The sequence below is a fragment of the Octopus bimaculoides genome, chromosome 1 (genome assembly GCF_046866305.1).
Source record: "Octopus bimaculoides isolate indiv1 chromosome 1, ASM4686630v1, whole genome shotgun sequence".
Taxonomy (NCBI): Eukaryota; Metazoa; Mollusca; class Cephalopoda; order Octopoda; family Octopodidae; genus Octopus; species Octopus bimaculoides.
In genome coordinates, this window is record NC_142928.1 from 165,307,385 (window position 1) to 165,331,772 (window position 24,388).

General features: G+C 36.6%; 1 protein-coding gene across 10 annotated transcripts in view; it reads right to left on the reverse strand.

Annotated features, from left to right (window-relative positions):
- Window positions 1–24,388, reverse strand: part of LOC106874257 (pre-B-cell leukemia transcription factor 1) — a 468,039-nt gene that overhangs the window by 397,305 nt on the left and 46,346 nt on the right. For 9 of the 10 annotated variants that reach the window (XM_089362202.1, XM_052972380.2, XM_089362162.1 and 6 more), the window contains exon 2: window positions 5,122–5,195. In XM_089362202.1, the coding sequence (XP_089218328.1) occupies window positions 5,122–5,195 (74 nt within the window). Of the gene's footprint in view, window positions 1–5,121; window positions 5,196–5,348; window positions 5,372–24,388 lie in introns of those variants that run through there. The other variant, XM_089362200.1, reaches the window with a different exon arrangement.

Here is a 24,388-nt window from a genome sequence, read left to right on the forward strand (position 1 = left end):
AAAAAAAATCCTGGGGTTGGTTTGATCGACTAAAACCCTTCAAGGTGGCGCTACAGTATGGCCGCAGTCAAATGACTGAAAACGGTATAAAATACATAAATCAGCCCCCCCCCCAGGTCGCGAATGTTTTTCCCACGAGAGTTCCGGACCCCAGTTATGAACTCATTTGCATACAGCCAATCAGAGCTCAACTATCAAACTAATTTATGAGCGCATAACAAGTGATGGGAGATAAGATATGGTCACTTATGGATAAAGAATGACCATGCTTCTTTTCCCTTTTAATAATGCTTATTGTTCCTGTTCTTGTTTCAACCATGGCTGCCTCTGCGTAGTTATTTGTGCTGTTGTTTATTTTGTATAACAATAAGGGGAGAGGGTTGCTAGCACATCACTATCTACCCACATTTTCCCCATACACATCTTTACCATATGCGGCCCTAACAAAATCCGATTATAGATATAGATGCAAATCTATCTAATCACTTGTCTCCGTCCAAAAATCAGGCATAACTTTGCGATCGGTCGACATCGTTCTTCGTCTTGAGTTTACTTGGTAGAGTGTGTTTATTAACTTGACAAGGTCAAAGTGAGCTCTGATTGACTGTATGCAAATGAGTTCATTACTGGGGTCCGGAACTATCGTGGGACTCCCCCTCCCCTCGGCCAAACGGCATGTTCACGGCGTGAGCAAAGAATTCATTGGTTTATTCGCCTGTTGGCTCAAGTGTTAAGCTAATCCTAAATAACAAATTTGAATTATGTGTCAGTTGCCAAACTCTTTATTGTATCCCATAGCAACAATACATAGCTTTTCAGAACGGTGTGTAACCTCACTAATTTTCGTTTCAAGCATGTTTCTTCAGACCTATTATCTATTCCTTTATCTGTCTACAAATGTGTGCATTGTAAAATAAATAAATAAATAAATAAAAAAATCGCGTCTCGTTTGTTGGAGAAGAAACCTTGTACGAAACACTGATAATTTTCTCCACAACGCTATTAAATCCGTCGGGACACAGAGGACATTTTATATAATCGATAAAGACACCATTGCTCTGTTACTATTATTTTCAAACATTTAAGAAACGTATGTTTACATCGGTCCCAACAATTATGGAGTGATCAACTGATGCTTATTTTCTCGACCCCGAAAGGATGAAAGGCAAATATCGACCTCGGCGATATTTGAACCAAGAAGGTAAGGACGGGCGAAATACCGCTAGGCAATTTTACCCGGCGTGCTAACGTTTCTCTCAGCTCGACGTCTTGATAATACACACAGATGTTTCTATAATGAGTTGTGCATATCAAAATATGAACAGAATTAAAAGTGCGTCCTACATAAAACCTACATTTGAGTAGGTAAGTATAAATGAAAAATAACCAGTGGATTAACGGCAGAAGGTGCATGTCCATACACACAGACGCAAACACAAATGCTGCACAAAAACCTGTGCCCCTTACATCAGAACCAAGATAAAACAAAAATAGTTAACAGATACAATTAATATTAAAGTTATTGAATGCAAACAGAAAGACACACGCATACACATAGTTGCGATTCACTATATGTGACATTATGTAGTATAAATCTAAGACGCACTTGGAAATAGCAGCTAATATTTAGGAAGCCCACGCCTATGTGTATTCATTCAGCTGCTTGTAAAGCTATGTTGTTAGCGGTTTTTTATTGTTCTGTCGGTGAAAATCGAACGTAAAGTGATGTAGCTAAACACTTATCTACCACTACATTGGTTACGTCCTTTCATTAATAATCCTTACTACTAAACGCACAAGGCTAGGAATTTTGGGGGACGACACTAATCGATTATATCGACCCCCAGTGGTGGTGATGATGATGACTTGAAATTTTGACAGAAGGCCAGCAATTTCGGGAGATAGGATAAGTCGATTATACCCACCCCAGTGATCAACTGGTACTTATTTTAACGACGCCGAAAGGATGAAAGGCGAAGTCGACTTCGGTGGAATTTGAACTAAGAACGTAAAGACGGATGAAATGCCGCTAAGCATTTTGTCCAGAGTGCTAACGTTTCTGCCAACTCGTCGCTTTAATCACAATAATGCTTTCTACTATAGGTCCAAAGCCTGAAATTTGTGGGGAGGGGGACTAGTCGATTGCATCGACCCCAGTGTTTCACTGGTACCTAATTTATCGACCGCGAAAGGATGAAAAGTAAAGTCAACCTCGGCGGAATTTGAACTCAGAACGTAGCAACGGGCGAAATACCGCTTAGCATTACGCCCGTCGCTACGTTCTGAGTTCAAATTCCGCCGAGGTCGCTAAGCACTTCGCTCGGCCGCTAAAGATTCTACCAGCTCGCCGCCTTAATAATAATTTCTTTTATTAGCCACAGGGGCATAGATAAAGGGGACATCACAAGGACAGACAACAATTTGTGTGCGGATTTACATAAAGGATGTGGAAAAGATGGTGAAATGTGATTAGAGTGTACATAATATACAAAGTATGTAATAATATGAATAACGCAGTCCTCTTGAAATAGGAGAAACTCCAGCTCGGGCCAATCAAGGAACCTCACAGATCCAGGATTACCCTGATCACCAAAGGTACGAGCCCTTTCTCTTGCTCTCCAATCTACAGGAGCATACTTAGAGGAGGACCATTCACTCTAACCGTTTTTGCCCCAGTCATCCATCTTTTCACAAATTCAATTGAAGGTAGCGCTTCCCTCTCTATCCTCACTTTCCTTTCCAAGTGGAACTTCAAAAAGTCAATGAGAGCCTGACCGAAGAAGATGGTGTCTTTCTCCAATCCTTGGGTCCCCAATCCTTTCGGCTTCATCCATGAACCACAAAACCTCTTTCGCCATCCCTGTGCCTATAGTCACAACTATAGGTACGTGGCTTGAAATTTCGAATGGGGGGAGGAGCTAGTCGATTGCAACGATTCCCTAGTGTTCAACTGGTGGAGCTTGAAAAAAGATGAAAGAAAGTCAACCTCGTCGGAAATTGATCTGAGAATGTAAGGAAAACGGAAGAAACGCCGCTTAGTGGTAACGATAATAATCGTTTCTAATATAGGCACAAGACTAGAAATTTAGAGTTCCCGCGGTACAATCAATTAAATCAATCTCAATACTCGACAAAAAATTTTTTTTTATCAATTTTGAAAGAATGAAAGGCAAAGTTGACCGCAGTGAGATTTGAACTTGAACCATAAAGAGAGAAGAAATTCAAAGAATGTTGTCTAACGATAACTTCTTTGGTCCAGACACGAGGCTTTTTTTTTATATATTCAGGTGATGGTGGGAGTCGGTCGATAAAATGGGTTCCATATAAAGGCGTGCAATAAAAGAGCTACAATGGACAGACATATGTTCTATACATAGAACACTAGAATCAAATCAATCAAATCGATTGACCGACTGAGCGATCAATCAATCGAATGACTTGAACAAAAGAACACGATGACAATTACAAATATTCGATTCTTGTTAGTTTTGCGTATAAGACTATTGACTGAGCTCACAGCTGTTTGGCCGAATCCAGGTAGGTGCCCACTAAGAGGATGAGAGTAAAAGTGGTGGTGGTGGGGAAATATTTGCGAACCAGTGGGATACGATACTAGTTTATCAATAAATAACTTGTCTTGCTACCTTATTAAGCGAATGATAACCACACTAAAATAGGAGGAAAGAAACTTGATTTAAATACCCAATTTGAAAGAAAATTAGCCTTTACTATCAAGAGTGATAGGTAATACAGTCACCTGGTATGACAAGGTGTAATGGTTCGAGTCCCGGCACTACAGTAGTTTTTTTTTTTTTTTCCCTTTATCTCAAAGTTGTGCTTCTAATATCTAATATCATTTTACATTCTGTACCACAGCAGTTAAATTCATTCACAAATGACCGACTTTGTCAGCATACAATAAGTAAACACAGAAATCCCGCCCACCACCTTGTTCATTCTTTTGTTTCAACAAATACTGGAACAAAATGATTTAGCTCTGATAGACGCAACGGAGAAATGCTTTTTTTTTTTTTTTACCAACTAAATTTTTCTTACGACTACTAAACATCTGGGATTTCTTTCTATATCGTTAATAAATTAAAATAAGAAAAACGTAGAATAAAATAATCCTTAGCCAGAGCTACATAACAAATCTGGGATAAGATGTTTCATTTTCCATAGCTCAGGACAGTTAGATATTAAAGTAAAACCGAATTAAGCAAAATTAATTGACCTTCGCAGTGAAAAGGAAAAAATTGGTCCGCAACGAGGTATTAACTAAAGAAAAACGACAAAGAAACCACACGAATGATTTTTACCTCAAACTAGTTTTAAATATAAAATGAAATTTAACAGTAATAATAATAACGATTAGGCGTTGGGACCCTGTGACATACTTTGGACGTTCAGTAATAATCAATCTTTTGAATTAACTGCAATGTTTAATTGGTACATATTTTAACAAGGCGTCATCACGAGAGGAACCGAACTATGAAGTAAGTTAAAAAAGAAAAAAAAAAAGAGGATTAGGCGGGCGAAAGCTAAGTTGAGGGGCGAATATAATACTGATTTTCTGGGGATAATTTTATCGAGGCACAAAAAAAAAAGGAGAGAAAGATGAAAAATAAAAGAAAATATAATGAGCGTAATGCGAGGAATTTGCCGGAAATAGAGCTCTAAATCGTAGCCAGTGTAAAATTGGTAATATTATTGTTGATACAATACAAAGAAAAGAATACTGTAACACACACACACACACACCAGGATTTCAAATTCAATCAAGCTACACCGCATTGCAACTCTTCATTCTACAATTTCATTTCATTTACACAACTACTCCCCACCCCCTCTACAAAGAAACACACACACACACACATAATCACGCACATTTCTCTGAAAAAATGTTCAGCCACTGAAGCCGTTCTATGGTCTATCTATACATGATATATCGCACACACACACACATATATATATATATGTGTGTGTGTGTGATGTAAGGTACAAAGAAATTTTTATAACATACATATTATACACAAATAAGATTACATTATTTCACATTTTAAACAAGAAAAAAAAAAATTCTTTCGAAGCATAAAAATGTAACTTTCAAAATAACCTTACCTGTTTTTTCCTTGATTTCGCATAAAACACTGAATAAAGCAGGTTTCATACGATGACAGTTTAGCGTGTGTTTCCTGGAAAAAAAAAGAGAGGACTAGAGTTATTAAAAAGAAGGGAAAAAAAAAGAAAAGATATTGTATAACAGATTAACAGCAACACAATTCACGCTATATACAAAATAAAGGGGAAAAACAATCTCAATAAAGTTAAAACAACTGGATACATACAATGTTAAAATTTATCGCATGCAGCAAAAATATTTATTTATTTCTGTTGGCGTATACTGTAATAATTAAGTTTTAAGTTTATGTTGTTTGTGCACTTACATGTATTGTTTTTGTGCGTGACAGAGATGTACGTGTGTGCAACCGCGTCTGTGCGCGCGCATATATATATATATATATATATATATATATATATATATATATATATATACTTTTATGTGTTTCAGCATAAAGGCTGTGGCCATGCTGGGTCACCGCCGGTGAAGTGAAATACTTAAATCACCTAAGTTTCCAGGCGCATACTGACCGGGTCCTACAAAGAAATGTTATTAAGCCGCATTTGAGTTGAGGGTAGAAGAGCCGAAGAAGGATCCGTGAATATCTGAGGGTCACCTCAACCCGTCGAACGGTTCCAAATGCAGTCTGGTTCCCTGTTTCGTAGATTTGTCTCTCAGAGGCCCTTTATATATAAGCACGCATATATAATATCGACACACACACACACACAGGCATAAATAGCACAATAAATTTCTGACTATAATTGATATTGAGATTTTATATCAGTAAATGTTTATTTATCACTAATATCTCTCTCTCTCTCTCTCTCTCTCTCTCTCTCTCACTCTCACTCACACACACACACACACACACACACACACACACATGAGCAGGGCAGTCTCGGCCGAGGGATTTTTCAATTATCCAGACTCTGAACATAAGACATCTAATTAAGCGGAAATCAAAAAGTCCAAAGATTATATTTGCAAGGAGGTGCTTACTCCGGACCTGTGGGTGGGGATATATACGCTGTATTGATTAAAAAAAAAATACCCGCGGAATGTAATACGCGTGGGTGTAAAACACACAAACTAACCTATTCCGACACGCACAAAGGAAAAAAAATATTTATAAAGACCGACACGGTAGGTTTGAGTGGGTGTGTAAGCATAAAAGAAATCATTCAGTTACAGGGATTCGTTAGAATTTTGGTATTTGAACATACAGGACGGCGAAAAGGGGTCGAGTCCCACACATACGTACACGTATCATACATACACATGTAGCCATATACGTGTATTCGAATATATATATATATATATACACATAGCTTTCCGATCCAATGCAAGTTATGGGTCCAATATAGGGATGTTTCCACGTGTGATATTTGTATAATAGAACACGAATTTATATATATATATATAAGGATTAAGAAACTATCTACAGAGTGATTCATAGCTTCGTACGAATAAACAAGCTATAAATGTAATTAATGATTATGCCCTGTGTGTAGCTGTGTGATTAGGTTATGTATTACTGACTTCACGAGATTTTTGAATGCCAAACAATAATATACTATTTGAGAGACTCGTTTAGTCAGATCCACAACAAACGTGCGTGTGTGTGTTTGTGTATGAAATATGCACATGAACATGTATATATATGCTTGTGTATGTTCATACACGCACGCACTCAGGTACGTGTATGCACGCACGCCCAGACACACACACATAAATATATATACACACATATTTCTATAAGCAAATATATACATGCATACATATACATCTGTATATGCGAACATTTATACATGTGTATGTAAATAGGCATATGTGTCTGTCTATATATATATATATATATATATATGACTGTAAAAAGGATTTAGATAATCCTATCAGGTGGTGCTATCAAGTTAGACATAGCCTGGACCAATCTTTGGTCGAAACGTATCTAAGTTTATATATATATATATATATATATATATATATATATATATATATATATATATATATATATATATATATATATATATATGTGTTTGTGTGTAAATTGCATATTAATGTGCATACACGCACACAAGTACGTAGATATCAACACACACGCACTAGCAAATATTCACTAGGCGGGTATATATATATATATATATGCTTGTATAATTTGTATATGTGTATGTATGTGTTTTCCCATACATATAGAAGATCTAGAGGCAGGTAGAACACATACAGATGAAAATGGACACGGAGTGAATATATACAAGCAAGCAAATATATACACGGATTTTCTTCTTATAAGTCTTGTGTAAAATAAACCATTCATAATGAATAAAAAAAAAGCGCGGTTGGAGACACGCCCACACACATATTTAGAGAATATATATATATATATATATATATATATATATATATATATATATATATATATATATATATATATATATATATATGGAGAGAGAGAGAGATATGCACAGATACACACACACACATATATATATATATACATGCATACACCGACTTCCCAGACATTATGGTCCGAAACCTCATGTAATCTGCACTAATTTATGAGCAGGAACTTCAAATTCCCATGGCCGCCAGACAAGTTTATTAGGCGGCCCTGTTTCCCTGTACGTTGTACAGTACACCAGTATTAATAAACTTTTATCATTTATACTAATGTACAGATTACCTGTACATTACAAATAAATTCAATATTTGTTTCAGTCAGAGGGGACCAACACATTGCTTCGGAAAAAATCAGTGAAGGCTTTGGAACCACAAAGGTTCCGAAAAATCGATGTTGTACTTGTATATACATACATATATGTGGGATAGCTGAGTATACAGGGTGGCCCAAAAGTAAGTTTACGGTTATTCAACTGTCTCTTTCGCATTCATATATTAAAAGTTTGGAACTGTTCTTTCAGCAAGATGGAGCACCTCCACGTTATGCGTTGACGGTAAGGCAATAATACCTTAACCAAGCCTTATCACGACGTTGGTTTGGAAGACGGGGCAGCATCGAATGGCCACCACGTTCACCTGACCCAACACAAATGAATTTCTTTTTTCGGGGGTATTGTAAAGAACAAGGTTTATGAGAAGAATCCCAAAACAGTAAGTGAATTAAAAGATAACATTTCTGACGCATTCACTGGAATTGATGGAGATCGGAACTTGTGCCACACTGCGTGTCAGTGTTCTGAAGAGGTTTGAAGAATGTTGCAATGTTGAAGGAGGGCATTTTGAGGATCTGAGAGATTAAACATTGTCTGTTTAAGATGTGCATAAACAATATGATTGTAAGATAGAAATTTAAATGTAATAAAATGTTTTTAAAAGAAATTTAAAGTGCCTACGTGATAACCATAAACCTACTCTTGGGCCACCTTGTATAATTTATATATTCTTACGTTCGTTTCAGTTATTGAACTGTGATCATGCTGACACCGCCTTGATAGACTGTAGTTATGCTGGGGGGGGGGTCTTGTTGAGCAAATCGATCCCAGCACTTATTCTATCGGTGTGCATAAACAAACCGTATACACAGATATGTATACAAGTCTACCAAATCCACTCACAAAGCTTTGATCAGCCCAAAGCTATAGTAGAAAATACCTGTCCAAGGTGCTACGCAGTGGGACTTGAACTCCGAAACATGTGGTCAGGAAGCAAACTTACCACACAGCCACGGCTGCGCCTACACACACACACATTCGTGCGAACGCACACGCTAGTATACTGGTGATGTCCAGTAATGGAAATGTTTGTTATGAACTAGGGTTCGCAGACAGTTTAAACCACCCACTACTGTAAAGTGAAAAGTAGCACTCTACCTGCGTATTCCACACATAGTGACGTCGTGTGTACTGTTTACTTATTCGATATAACAATTATCAAAATAAATAATGCGCCTAACATGAAAGGATAATGACTTTTAAAAAATTATAGACAGGAAAAAATAATTAGAAAAGAAAATCAAGCAAATTAGTGTAAATAATATTGAACTATGCGGAGTGAAGCGTGTGATTCTGTGTATGTTGCACACATTGCATGATGTTTGTGTGAGTACTATTCGATTGGTTTGAATGTACATGTGTGTGTGCGTGCGTGCGTGCGTACTGTTGAACTGATACAAGTCAATTTAGAGAGACAAATACACGCAAAACCAAAAAGAGATACACGTGTTACTGACACTCTACACAAACACACACACACATATCTGTGTGTGTATGTATGTAAACACACACATATATACACACTACGCACACACAAAAGATATATAGATACATATGTACATAGCGTGCCACCAAAAAGATGTTAACATCTGATTACTCAATTTTCATTTCTTTGTAGATTTACTAATTAGAAATAATGAAATAAGCCAGACTAGGCTTTGAACGAAGGCAATTTTATCCTAAAATGTTTACTGGAAGTTTGAAAATGCAGTCAAAGCACAAAGACAGTTTAGGAGGGAAGTTCCACCTTCATGACTTGAATTAGAGATAAATTTGAAGCAAGATGGAAATGTTCCAGAAGACACTCTGCAAGAAAGGATACTAAAAAAGAAGTATAGCCAGTGTTCAAAGAAATCTGTGCTGTCAAGTAAGTTGTGAGATAAGAACCTCAAAATCAAGGATTGATTGCATTTTGAAACATTGTCATTATGTTTCATTCCAAATAATGCATGCACTCAAATATGACGATCCAGACCAAAGAGTAGAGTTTTGTAAATGGTACTTGGCAAAATGTGTAGAAGACATGCACTTTCCAACAAGGATTGCTTAGAGTGATGAGGCTACATTTGAATTAAATAACACAGTTAACTGCCACAATTGCACTTCCCAGTAAAGTCATGGAACAAAAAAAGAAACTAATCACATTCCTTGAAGAAAATGACTTGCTAACGACCAACATGGTCTTCAACTAGGAAGCTACTGCTTCATACAGCTCCAACAACACAATGATTGGATGTTTAAACAGTTGCTCGACCTTTAAAATAGCAATATATCTCAATTTTGTGAAAGCCTTTAATAAAGTCAGTCACAGAATGATATCATAACCTGCATGATCTCGGCATAGTTGGAAAACTGTAGGAATGGCTACATGGCTTTTAAAACAGATTCCTGACAGTAGTAACCAATGGGGTTATCTTCCAGGAAACAATAATAGTGATAGGAGCCCCCCCCCAGGTATGATCTTCAGGCCACTGCTAGTCACAGTGACACTCATACAAGCCCTTAGTTATGCAGAGAGCAAAACTCACTAGATATGCACAAGGTACAAAAGTATCACAGATGATAAAGACCCTGGAAGATTCTATGCACCTGCAACATGACTTACATCCTACATATAAGTAGGCTGAAGGAATTAAAATGCAATTTAATGCTGAAAAATTCTAAACCCTCAACTATCAGTAGACGAAATTCAATGCAATGCTGAGAAAATACTTTGGATCAGGAGAAATTGCAGCCCCAGAATCACAATCAGTATGTGACCCAGGTATTAATATAAGTAATGATGCTTCTTTTCATGTGCAGATTAAGATGTCAATGAAATGTAGGTAGCTAGTCAGATAGATTCTACGAACTTTTAGAACTCAAGGGCAGGAAACCATGATGGTCCTCTAGAGAATATTTGCCCACAGCCACATCTAGATTATTTTCCCCAATTGTGGTTCCTGCATAGTGTAAAATTAATAGAACTTAAAGCAATCCAAAGCTACAAAAAAAAAAAAAAAAATTGCCTTAGTGAAACAGATCAGCTACTGAGAAACCGAAGATGGAAAAAATATGCAGTAATGTATGGCTGGAAAATCCTAGAAGGATTTGCATCAAACTTTGGTACTGAAAGCTATACTAATCCTCAAACAGAGCACCACTGCATAGTACGAAAGATCCAATCCTTGCAATTGAGATCAAAAACCAAATGCTGCATTAGCTTAGGAAAGACTGAACTGGTGTGTAGTTCAGGGAAGACTGTACTGGTATGGTCATGTGATGCATATGGATGTGGACAGCTGTGTGAAGAAGTGGTGATCACTCAATATAGATGATGCTTATGGAAGAGGGTGATCCAAGTTAACACGGGATGCAGTTATGAAGGCTGATTACAGGTAACTTTGGACCTCACAGAGATAACAAGGGAGTGGGATAATTGTGTGTGTGTGTGTGTGTGTGTGTGTGCGCACGTGTGTGTGTGTGTGTGTGTGCGCACGTGTGTGTGCGCACGTGTGTGTGTGTGTGTGTGTGTGTGTGTGTGTGTGTGCAGCTGCCCCTTTACCCAAATTTCCTCCTCAAGGCACCATTATCACCTTCCATTTCTCCAGCTGCAATTTTTCTTTGGATACCATTAATCTTCCAAACTGCCCAAAACCGTTTCATGATATTCATCCCTCATTCTTAATACTGTCCTCACAATCCATATTTTTACATTCCACCTACCCAGCTATCAAATCACCTCACCTCAATCATCATTACTATTCTATTTACTACTCTTCATTACATTTGGTTATCCCCTACCCCTTACCTACCTCAACCTTATCCAGTCTTAAGCTACTCTTCCCTACTTCCCCTATTTAGATCTGCTCAATACTTGTTCTTAATTCATTATAATTATTTACTGCCTCGCCATTACCCATCTCTCACTTGTTCATTCTTGCAACCTCCATCCACCTATATTCTCTGTTATGTTACCATTCACTTCCACTCACAGATGCTTCATCACCACTATTTTCATCTCTCCCCCAGACACTCCCTACATTTTATTCTAAAATGTGAGAAGCCATGTGGCCCCTCTACAACAAGAAACCTCTTCTGATCTGGTCCCTTCTCTCATACTTTAACTCTTTGTCTCCTAGTAGAAAATAAGGTTACTCTCTCAGGGTTCATTGTTTTACAAGCAGTGTGCCAACTTTACAAATCCTGATAGCATGAGAAAAGCAACCAGTACATACTGTAAATTGGTTGGTGTAGGAAAGGTACACAGCCATACAAACCATGCCAAAGTAAGCAGCGGAGCATGATGCAGTTCTTGGACCCATGAGATCCTGCCAAATGATCCATCCCATACCAGCTTGAGATAAGGGTATTAAATGATGATGATGGTGATGATATATACATATGCATACATATACATGTCTATCTATCTATCTATCTATCTATATAAACACAAACATATGTACATATATATATATATATGTTTGAAGAACCTACAAGAATAGGTGCAAGCACTAACATTTATAAAACATGTGACATATTAATAAAAAAATCTGTAAATGTACAACCATCCAGATATCTGAGTACCTTATTATTTTTTCCAATATGTAATTCCTGTACATCACCTCCAAACCTTCCAACACACACACACACATACATATATATACACACACATACACACACACACACACATCTTTACAGGTGTTATCCATCTCAATCATATTTCATCTCGGTAATCTCTATTATATCTCAGTGTGCTCTGAGATTACTCTTAAGACTAACAGTTGACCTGCAATGCTTCAAGTATGTATAATAGATTAGATTCAAAACATTTACAGGGTTTACACATAGCGCTTACAGACAGTACAGTAATTTCGTGCAGGCTTACACAGCCAGCTCTTAATAGGAAATATTGGTCACAAAGATTGCATTTCCAACTCTTTATCTTATCTGGTGCATCCACAATACCTCCCTTTTTCAAAGTATGTTTCAACACAGTGCATACTACTCTTTGGCCAGCTCAAAGTGCACAATACCTTCCTACAACAGAGAACTCCATCTATTTCTATTACCCCTTACTCTTCCCAGAATTGAAAATCTATTTTCATTTATACTGAGTGGCTGCTTTTGAATTTCAGCATACTTTTAGGTATAGGGTTGGGGAAAACAGTAAGAGAAAGCGCTCTAAAAACATGCATATATGGTCCATGTCCAGTTGCTGTAGTTTCCACAGCCTGTCACTGCTTACTCAGATAAGTCAGATTGAATGTGTATATTACAGACACACACACTACACAGTGGTCTGTTAACCTGGCAGAAATACCAACCAAATCTTAAAGACACACTAAATAACATAATCGTTCATACAATACATGTGAGAAGAAAGATGGAATGGTTACGTCTGGAATGTCTCTTGTAGATGTACTATTGAATCAGAGGTTATCTGGAGTTAACCAACAATAGAAACTGAAACAACCAAATGTATTCATAAATCAAAAACAAAACAGACAATGATACGTTCTTCTTTGCATACTGTCCCGACAACCCATTTCAAAATCCACTTAGGAGAACCGAAGAGAAATTTCTGAGATTTCAAATAGTCTTGAATAACACTGATTCATATGATTCTTTTAAATAGAAGGCATTTTCAAAGTAAATAATAGTTTCTTGTTTTTAGCTAACAAAATTCAACATTAATACTGAAGGTACAAGTTCTGCTGGGCCAGACAAGCTGCAAGGTTTACAGACAACAGGTGAATCCAATGCAGCTGCTGAGAGGTATCCAAGAGATTGAAAAAGGCCAGGTGGAAGGCCTCAGTGACAATAGGAAGATGATTTAGTAAAACTATTCAAACCAGCATGGAAAAGAATATGGCACAGTAAAGAAAGAACTGGAAGCTCATTGTGACCAGCAGTGTATAACATCCGATGGTGTGATAGAGACGATAGGTGAATATAGCAATATCATACATATGTATGTTTTTATGTATTATGTATAAAAATACAACTTCTGAGAATAACAAAAAATATTTCAGAAGTGAATGACTTAAATAGAACTCAATGAAACAATAAAAGCAAGAAATATTCAGTTCAGAGTTGAATTTTGTCATCTGCATTTATGTTTTTTGCATTTGTAACAAACTTACGATTTTAGAGATTGTGTGTATACATAACCAGTGTAGGGGAGAGATTATATTTATATATATATATATATATATATATATATATACATATACTGTTCAAAGTGAATCAATGTTTAATGCATGACTGCTGGTATTTAGCAATGTTATCAATTGTGGAGAGAGTGGGGTACAAAAACAAAAAAAAAAACGCGAATTATGTTTTGAACTTAAGCAAGAACTGAATTAAAAAACTTGAAACTATTCTTTACAATATTTGACCATTTCTGCCACATCAATAAACCAAGTAACTTCTTATAATGCTAAAAATAGTTCAACTTACCATTTATCAAATGTTACTGATGTATTATTAGCTTACACAATGTTAAAAAAAGTGTCTTCCTCATTCGTGCTTAATGAAAATGTACTCTACATTTATTAACATATATATGGGATGAATGTAATGTATGATAATAACAAGGATGTTCATTTAAACGAATAAAATTTTTAATGAATGCCATTTTTAAATAAATGGCATACACAAGTGTGACTGTGTGGTTAAGAAGTTTACTTCCCAACCACATGATTTTGAGTCCACTGCATGGCATTTTGTGCAAGTATTTTCTACTAAAACCTCAAACCAACTGAAGCCTTTTGAGTATATTTAGTAAACAGAAACTGTAATAATTGTGTACACATGTGTTTCTTGATATTGTGCGATTGTTGTAAATGAATATCATTCATATACAATATTGTGTGAAAACATGTCAGGCCATAAGGAAATATTATCTTGGTTGAAAAGATGTAAGATTTGGCAACAGGAAGGGCATCCAGCCATAGTTACATTTTCAGAACTATACAACTGCAAGGTTTACTGTTTGAATCTCTAGCAATGCTTCCAAACTACAAGCAGTTTGTATAAAAATTAATAAGCATCAAATAAAGCAATAATCAATAATGATAATGATCATGATTGTACTGGAAGACAAAGGTACAGTACCATAAGGATCCAAACTATACCTCTTCTATTCAAATTTAGCTGCACTCCCACAGGAACTGGCCAATAATGAATAATAACACAGGCACAGCACCTGCAGTTTTCAGGGGAAGGGATCTGTCGATTAACACAATATTTTATTATTGATCTGAGGGAAAACAAGCAAGATTTGAAAGATGAATGAGGAGCCAACCCTAATACAATACCCCAGGACATTTTTTTGCTGAGGCTCTAATGATTCTGCCAATAATAATAATGAGAATTTTAATATTATCAGCCTATATTATCATATCATTGTTTAATATCTGTCTTGTGTTAGTATGTTTGTGTCTCCTTGTCTTGCCATATTGTCGCTGTAAATTAATGCTATTCATTTCCAATATTCTGGGAAAACATATCTGCCTATGGGGAATTATTACCTTGCTTGGAAATGAGGTAGACAATTCAACAGGAAACTTTACAATGTATTGATACTTTTCTGAAAGCTAAGGGTATTTCAAGAGACAAAAAAATTTGCAACATGAAACTGAAACAAAACCAGAACTGGGTCTAAATAGTTTTGACTCTTTCTTGTCTTTTAACAACAATTTTGCAATTTAATAAACATAATTAACAAAGTAATGCATACAAGAGAAATTTTTTGCAAGAGAAACAGATTTTTAAGTAGATGTGTGTATGTATATATAATTGAGAGAGAGAGAGAAAGAAAGTCAGCAAGTGAGTGAGTAAGAATGTTGTTTGTGTGGTATCTTATACCACATTAGAAAAAAATAATGATTTCAACAGTTAAGATTTAAACCAGGGCTGACAATGAATCAATGCCTTGATTTTCTTTGCTAATAAATGCTTTCATTTTCATACAAATCTATGCCTGTTGTATGTGCATAACGGTTACACAAATGGCAATAAGTTCTGAAAAACGAAGTATTCAAAGTGTGTGTATATGCATGCACATTGATCCAAGTGAAAAGAAGGTGCAGAAGAGGAAAGGAGACCAAGGGATAATATATGGAAGAAATAGGGGAAACTGACCTCAAGAAGCTGAAACTTATGAAGCAGATGACAAAAGCATCAATAATAGATGAGACTTTGTGCTAAAGAAGACCAATTCAACACATATATTGCCAGAATAGAAAAACAAACTCATAATTGTGTGTGTGTGTGTGTGTGTGCATGCGCTGAACTGCACACAGCCAACTGGCTGCAATAGCAAAGCAAAAAACAACACTTCATACATACACTACAGAACAGAGAAATCAGCTAACACCACGATTTGAAAATTTCCAGAAGGGACCCTAACACCGAGATATTGACATACAAGGTAAAAGTACTGACTATAGACCTGTATTATTTCTTATAACTTGCACTGTTTTGGTTTTATAAATAAATATATTTGGGAATATATCTAATATATAAATGAGTGAAAGATGTATATTAGATATATACAACATACACATGTCTAAATTTACACACACTATGTGTAATTCTCTTTAAATCTTGAGTGCTCAAGTGGTACTTAATTTTATCGCCCCTGAAAGAATGAAAGGCAACGTCAACCTCTGTGGTATTTGAACTCAGAACATAAAGGAATCGGAAGAAATGTCACTGAGCACTTTTGTCTAATATGCTAAAGATTTTGCCAGCTCACTATACAGTCAATTCCCTGCAATTACATAGTAACCATCAATGAATAAAATTCTTATGCAACTAGCTCAGTAGATGATCAATTTTGACATTGTCAATAGTAGGATACACATGTATGGATTATATGAGAATGAAATTAAAGCGATTTTACTTGCAGTATGATCATGTGTGCATGTGTGTATATACACATACACACGCCTGTTTCACCTAGTCAATGCTATTTTTTTTTCATTCATTGATATGTACATGATGACAATCCTTTGACTTGTGTCATAGGTTTTTCAGTTCTCTCTCATATACTTCAATACCCTGAGCTTAACCTGATTCACACATCTCAACAATGACTTTCACACACTTTTTAATTAATTACCCAATCACAACACTGTGGATGAAGAAAAATTTAATTAGGTCAACTACAGAGTGGTGTAGTCAATAAAGAAAACAAAAATAACACCTTGTGATTGCTTGATTTTCTATAATCTTTTGACAAATTTTATCTATTACGAAAATTGTTTTATTGAAACATTTGCATTGCATAATAAAAATTAAATTACATCGACAGTTTTAATTCTTTCAAATGGTGACATAAGTTGTTTTGTAAACAAGAAGTGGACTTCAGCTATTTTAAACAGTATAGAAATGGAACCATCCAGAATCACTTATTCATATCTAAATCAAATGTTTACACTTCATCAACTCTTTCACTTTAAATGGAAAAAAACATGCAATATATCAAATTTAAAATTATTTGCATATGCAATTAATTGGAACCATTCCTTCCCAGCACAAAATACATTGTAGACTTTCTTATCAAACAACAGATGGGGTGGGGGGACACACAGCTTCTTGTAGAACAACCTGTGCAGAGGATTTTGTTTATAGTGATCAAATGTTTGTGTTGTACATTAGCTCATGCCCTCCATCAAATTGACATTGCCTGTACAAGTGCATGGTGTGCCACACGTCAGATGTCAACATGATTGTAAAGCAGAAGTATTTTATATATACATATATGTATCCTTAAAGATATATGAGCACACAGACACACATACATTGTGTATATGAACAAACAGACACAATTTGTAACTATTTCAGAATTATAAACAATATCTTTTATATCCTAAGAACTGTTTATCAGTCTTTAGCTTGCATCATATAATCATAGAGCAATGTCCTATATAATCAATATAGTCACTTATTTCGAGAGAAGAAACAGTCGATTTTACCAGTGTTTTACAGCTACTATATCAACCACCCTGGAAGAAAAACTATCATCTCTGCTTCATAAAGCATTATTATTGTTGTTGCCTAACCATACCAGCATGTAAATGGTCATAAAATGATGACTGAGCTGGCAGAACTGTTTGTTAGCTTGTTGGACAAAATACTTAATAGCATTTCTTCTGACTCTAAATTCTGAGTTCAAATGCTGCCAAAGTAAACTCTGCCTTTCATTCTTTCAGGGTTGATAAAATACCAATTAAATACTGAGGTTGGTGTAATTGGCTATCCACTCCCATTAAAATTGCTAGTTGTGTGCCAAAAATTTACAACAAAAATTTATAACAATTACTATTATCTAATATAGGCACAAAGCCAACAGTTTGATGAAAGAGGATTACTAGATCAAACAGACCTTAGTACTTGACTGGTACTTTATTTTATTGACCCTGGGAAGATGAAAAGGCAAAGTTGAACTCAGCAGGATTTGAACACAGGGTAGGGAAAAGCCGAAACAAATTCCGCAATAATAATAATTTATTTCTCACTTGAACGATAGATAAGGGGATAATGCAAGAACAAGCCCAATGATATAAATAAAAACAAAGAAAAGATAGAAAGAACAGAGGAGGTTACCAAAGGCAATTCTTCCCAACACATCCTGGTTTGCACTATTTACTGGTCATGTCCTTCAGCCTACAAGTGTAGGATGAATGTAGTCTTTTTTTCACCCAGATCATACTTTCACACATTTGAGTTATTGTAAGAGAAACCAACAATGATTTCCAACATTAGCATGAGGGCACATATTTGAGGGGCAGGGGAATACAGTAGAATGTATTGCTATACATAGTGTGTGTGTGTGTAATGGTAATTTTATCTATCTTTGGGTATAGCATGATAGAAAGAACAATAGAGAAACAAGCACAAATTCTGAACAGAGGTTGTTCCATATTTTAATGACTCCGAGTGTGCAATAAACCAGGTTTTAATCTTTTTAATAATAAATATTTCTTTTCATAACCAAGGGGCCCAACACATTGGAAAAAATGCAGAGGTTAAATACAGGGGAGAACAATAAACAAGAGAAATTGGGATTATAAAAAGTAAAATAAAAATTTAATTTCAAAATACAAATACATAAGTGGAGGAGGGGGGATAAATTGATAAAAACTATAGAATTGAAATAGGAAAATAAAACCGTAGTATATTCCTGGTACTTATTTCCGTACAGTCCACGTAAACAGAGCATGCAGTTTCATAATCAGAATAGTTCATGACCACTGGTTAGTAAGCAATGTGGCAAAATGCCGCTAAACTGAACATTGGTGATAAAAATCAAGATTTGTAACTATTTACTTTAATTCTACATGTTATAAGGCCTCAGCTTGGAACGATTTAATAAACGCTAATACATCTATTGAGTAGCGCTCTAATACAATTGCAATTATGTGTGTGTAAGCACAAGCATATGAGAGAGTAAGATAATTGTATAGAGGCACATGTGAAATCAAAATCACCGAGAGACATGCATAATGTGGGAAACAAAGATGTGACTATGCAGCTTTATATGTCAACATTGATGTTGAAAATCACCACGTGGAGCTTTTGACATCAACAACATACAATCACCTGTGTATATTCATATAAAAACCATATGTGCAGCGCATGTATAGGTAACTTTCCTATTATTGACAGCCGATTTATATTTACTAAAAGTATAGTAAAGAATCACATGTTTATATAAACATGTGTGTGCATGTGTAAGTGTGGGTGAATCGCACATAAAATTTTGAAGGCTTCAGTTATGAAACCTTCATCAGAGAGTCAGAAGGCCACATAACTGAAACTTCCAACTGTCAGCCATTATTTGTATAAATGAAATAAATATGTTATTCTACTGCTAAGTATTGAGCAATCCTTCAGTTTTAATGTTTATTTTTGTACACAAACATAAAAGTAAACATTAATGCACACACACATGTATGTGGTATGTCTCAATTTTGTAAAGGTCTTCCATAACCTTCATCACAGAACACATGCAAACAAGACATATATCACATAACCGGAAAACTGGGGGGAATGACTGCAGGACTTTTTAAAAGGTAGAGGTTGGAGAATCTCTCATAGTCCAAGGAATTACTCAAAGAAACTGTCTTAGAGCTCATAGTACCCTCAGCTGTAGAGAGAGCCCCCTCTGCACTGGCTAAGCTGATGATACAAAAGCATCACATGCAATGAAGAACTGATGATGCTGCATACTTCCAACAAGACCTGAATACAATATATAAGTGGGCAGAGGACAGCAATATGCAATTTAATGCGGGAAAATTTCAAAAGCACTACTTGTCAACTCACAAACACTAACACACTGCAACAAAACTACACAGGACTAGCCATGAGGTACTGCAGCGTCAGAGTTATAAGTGCATAAGCTTGGAATCGATATGAATGATGATGCAACACTTCAGGTGTATACAACTAAGATGGCTTTGATGTGTAAGTAACTGGCTGAGTGAATTAGGAGATCTTTCAGAGTAAGGCACGAGGATCCCAAGATGGGGTGGGTGGGGTGGGGTGGGGTGGGGGCAGTGTTGCTTTGTCATTTGGACTATTGCTCCCAAACAATGCTCACCTACTTGCATAGTGGCTAAATTAAATGCAAAAGTTCAAGCAGTCAGGTGCTCCTACACCAAATAGATTGCCTCAATGCAACAAATGACCCACAAGGAAAGGCCAAAGAAGCTAAAACTGTACTTCCTGGAGCAAAGGCAAAAAAAGATATAGTGATGTGTATCTGTGTGTAAGATCCTTGAAGAGTTGGTACCAAATTTCAGCATTAAGAGCTACACTGGTCCCCAAACTGGTTGCCACAGAATAGTGTTAAAAGTCCCACATTTCCTACATAGATCAAGATCCAAATACTACAATAAATAGCTAAGCATTTAAAGGACCCACAGCTCTTCAATAACCTGCTCAAACATTATGAGACCATATGTAGGGTGGACATTGATGTCTTTTAGATGCACTTGGACACTCTACTAAGACCTTAGATGAACCTGCTTCACAACAAGAGATACAAATGAGAGCAGTAGTATTAAACTCTTTTATCCATCAAAGACCAATGTAACAATATTAATGGTAGCCCAGCATGGCCACAGACCACAAGATAGAACAAGTAAAAGTGTATATGCATATACATATATTCTTTTACTTGTTTCAGTCATTTGACTGCAGCCATGCTGCAGCACCGCCTTTAGTCAAACAAATCGACCCCAGGACTTATTCTTTGTAAGCCTAGTACTTATTCTACCAGTCTCTTTTGCCAAACCGCTAAGTTACAGGGATGCAAGTACACCAACATCAGTTGTCAAGCGATGGTGGGGGTACAAACACAGACACACAAACACACATACACATACATGTATGTATATTATGACAGCCTTCTTTCAGTTTCTGTCTATCAAAACCACTCACAAGGATTTTGGTTGACCCGAGGCTATTGTAGAAGACACTAGCCCAAGGTGCCATGTAGAGGGAATGAACCTGGAACCATGTGGTTAGTAAGCAAGCTACTTACCACATAAACACTCCTATATATACAAATTATTTATAGAAACACATATGCTCCCCACCCCACAAACAAACACTTATTACAGAAAGTGATAAGATCTTGGAAATGGAATAATCAGAGACCCAGGATGTGTGGTAGAAAAGGACTAAGTGTATGATGATACGTGAGTGAAAACAGGGTTTAGACAGGCGATACAAAAGGGGAGAGTAAAGGGTTCAATGTAACCTGTTGCATCAGACATAGGAAAGAGAGGTCAAGTGAAGATAGAGATTGGGGTGGGATATGGAAAGTGACTGGGCCCCACACTAGTGAACAGTACAAATGGATGTTGATGAGAGGGCCAAATAAGTACAGCCATACACTGAGCAATGTATGGTGGACAGAAATCTGCCAACAGTGAAATTAAGAAGAGGAGGGAGTGACTAAATTGTGTGAGAGGAGTTATAGAGGCATGGGCATGGAAAGAATAAGGTAAGGATATGGGCAAAAAAAGAGACAAATATGACAGTGAATGAGTGGTAAAGATGGGTAACAAGATGAAGAAGGGTAAGCGATAGAGTGATAGCAGAGAAGGGTAAGTAATGGGGAGTGACAGAGGAGAAGGCAACAGAGGTGTTAGGTGAGAGAAAGGCTAACAAAGAGGCCAATAATGTGACTTTGACAGCATGCAGAGGAAGATAGAGAGACAAATGAAGACATAGAGAAGGAAGATATGGAAGCTATAAAAGATTCTGTAATGGGAAAAGATTTAGTGAAATTTTAACTGATGCACATGACTGCAGGGAGTTAGATTTAGACACCTGTAATGTAGATGAAAGCTGAGAATTTCAAGAATTCTGTCCCGGGCCACTGGACAGATGTCACTGGAGCAACAAAGCCAAAAGGAACATGGTAGAGGAACAATACAGTTAACAGGGCAGTCAAGACAAACAGGCATAGAGAACCTAAGAGGATGGTGGCTAGAAGAGCAGCTATGAAACAGGTTTGAAGTGTTCAGGATCTTAAGGCAGTGTGTGAAAGAGAACAGAGAGGTCACTGGTGAGAAGTGTATTCAAAATGATGAAGGCATACTTGCCACTGATATGGAAGATAAGAAAGTAGCACAGAAGTGCTATTATGAGAGGTTGTTTCATGTAAAGAATGCATGGGATAAAGAGAGGGTATCTTGTGATGACCCTACAGAGGGACCAGAAATTCAAGGTGACAGTAGTAAAGTAGATAAGGTGATCGAGGAGATAAAGATGAGAAAGCTGCAAGTCTATCTGGAATAGTTGTGGAGATGCTCAAAATATATGGTGAGTTAGGGTACATGATTACGACCCAGATAGTAAATCAAGTTGTACAAGAGTTATACCCAATGACTGGCATAACAGTATCACTGTAAGCTGCTACAAAGACAAAGGAGATGCCTAAGACAGAAGCAGTTATACAGAATTAAATTACTGGATCACAGAGAGGGTCATTGCACAATTGATTCACGAGAAGATGAGATGCTGAGGATCTAGATGAGTTGCAGTTTAATTTTGTGCCTGGAAGAGGTACTACAGATGCAACTACAAGAGAAATACTTGGCTAAGAATAAACCATTATTCCTGGCCAGAGAAAGCATTCAACAGGGTATCACATACAGTAACCTGCTGGTCACTTTGGTACTCTCAGAGAAATGACTGATATGCAGAAAAGGAGTATGTTTAAATTCCATACACTGCATTTGATATAAGCTATGGGCACAATAGATGTAGTGAAATCACAGGCAGATGATTAGAGAACATAGGCTTCATTTGTGATAGATGCACTGGAACAGTAAATTCCATGAGCACACCTGAAATAGAACCCTTTGAATGCTTGGCTAGCTCTCTTGAAGTGGTTGATAGCTTTTGTTATCTAGGAGCTGTCATCATAAACAAGGAAGGTGGTTACTGTGAAAATATAGTAACCAGCACAAGAACAGGTTGGAAGAAGTTAAAGGAGCTACAACTACAGTTGACAATAAAGGTCTTTTCCCAAGGAGTAAAGGCAGATTGTATGATATTTGTGCTAGAATTGCCATGCTGTATGGTAGTGAGACATGGGCCTTCAATGCAGAGGACATGAGATGACTGGAAAGAAATGAAGCAAGCATGCTCCATTGGATGTACAACAGTATAAATGTGCTGAGAGAAAGACTAGACATAAAACGAATTACATGTACTTATGAAACAAAAAAGACTATTCTAGAATGTGTATAGATGAAAAGAGCTAATCACTAAATGTGACTGGAGTACCCAGGAATATGTCTGAAGTGGTGCAGGCTGACTTCAGGACCCTAAGCTTAACAGAGGAAAAACAATAAAGAACCAGGATATCTGGCAATACAAGGGTCTCATGAAAAACTGCCTATTGTAGTGAAACTGAGAATACAAGGGTAATATTTGTTGACATATCCTGTTAACAATTTGTCTGCTAGCTCTGCACTTCTGAGGACAAGTGGAAGGAAAATAAACCTTAGAAGGAAATAGGGAAGAGTTAGAAAGGAAGGACATTGGCTGTAAAAAATGGTCTCAATATATATACTCAGCTAACCCATACTAGCATGTAAAAAAATACATAAAACAGACAGACACATATTGAATTTTACAAAGGCTGACAAACTTCATAAAATATTACCCAATCTTTAGACAGGAGTGAAGCAGTTGAACAATACAAAGGTATTTTACTAAGGTACTTTTAAAGACTGCAAGTAATTTCAATGGTGAAAACAGCATCTGTTACTGCTCTCAGTTTCACATTCTAAGTTGTTAGCTGCATTGTGTGGCAGTGTACTGATAATTGAGCTTCATAAAAGTAACTACAGCAGTAGAACGGATACTGCAAGCTATCTTCATGTCTAGAAAGTGTACTGCCAAAGTGTACTGAATAAATATGATGGGCTTCCACATAGTTCCCATCTACCAAATTCACTCACAAGGCAAGGCATATATTTTGTGGGTAGTCACCGACTTCCACAGCATCGAAGATTTC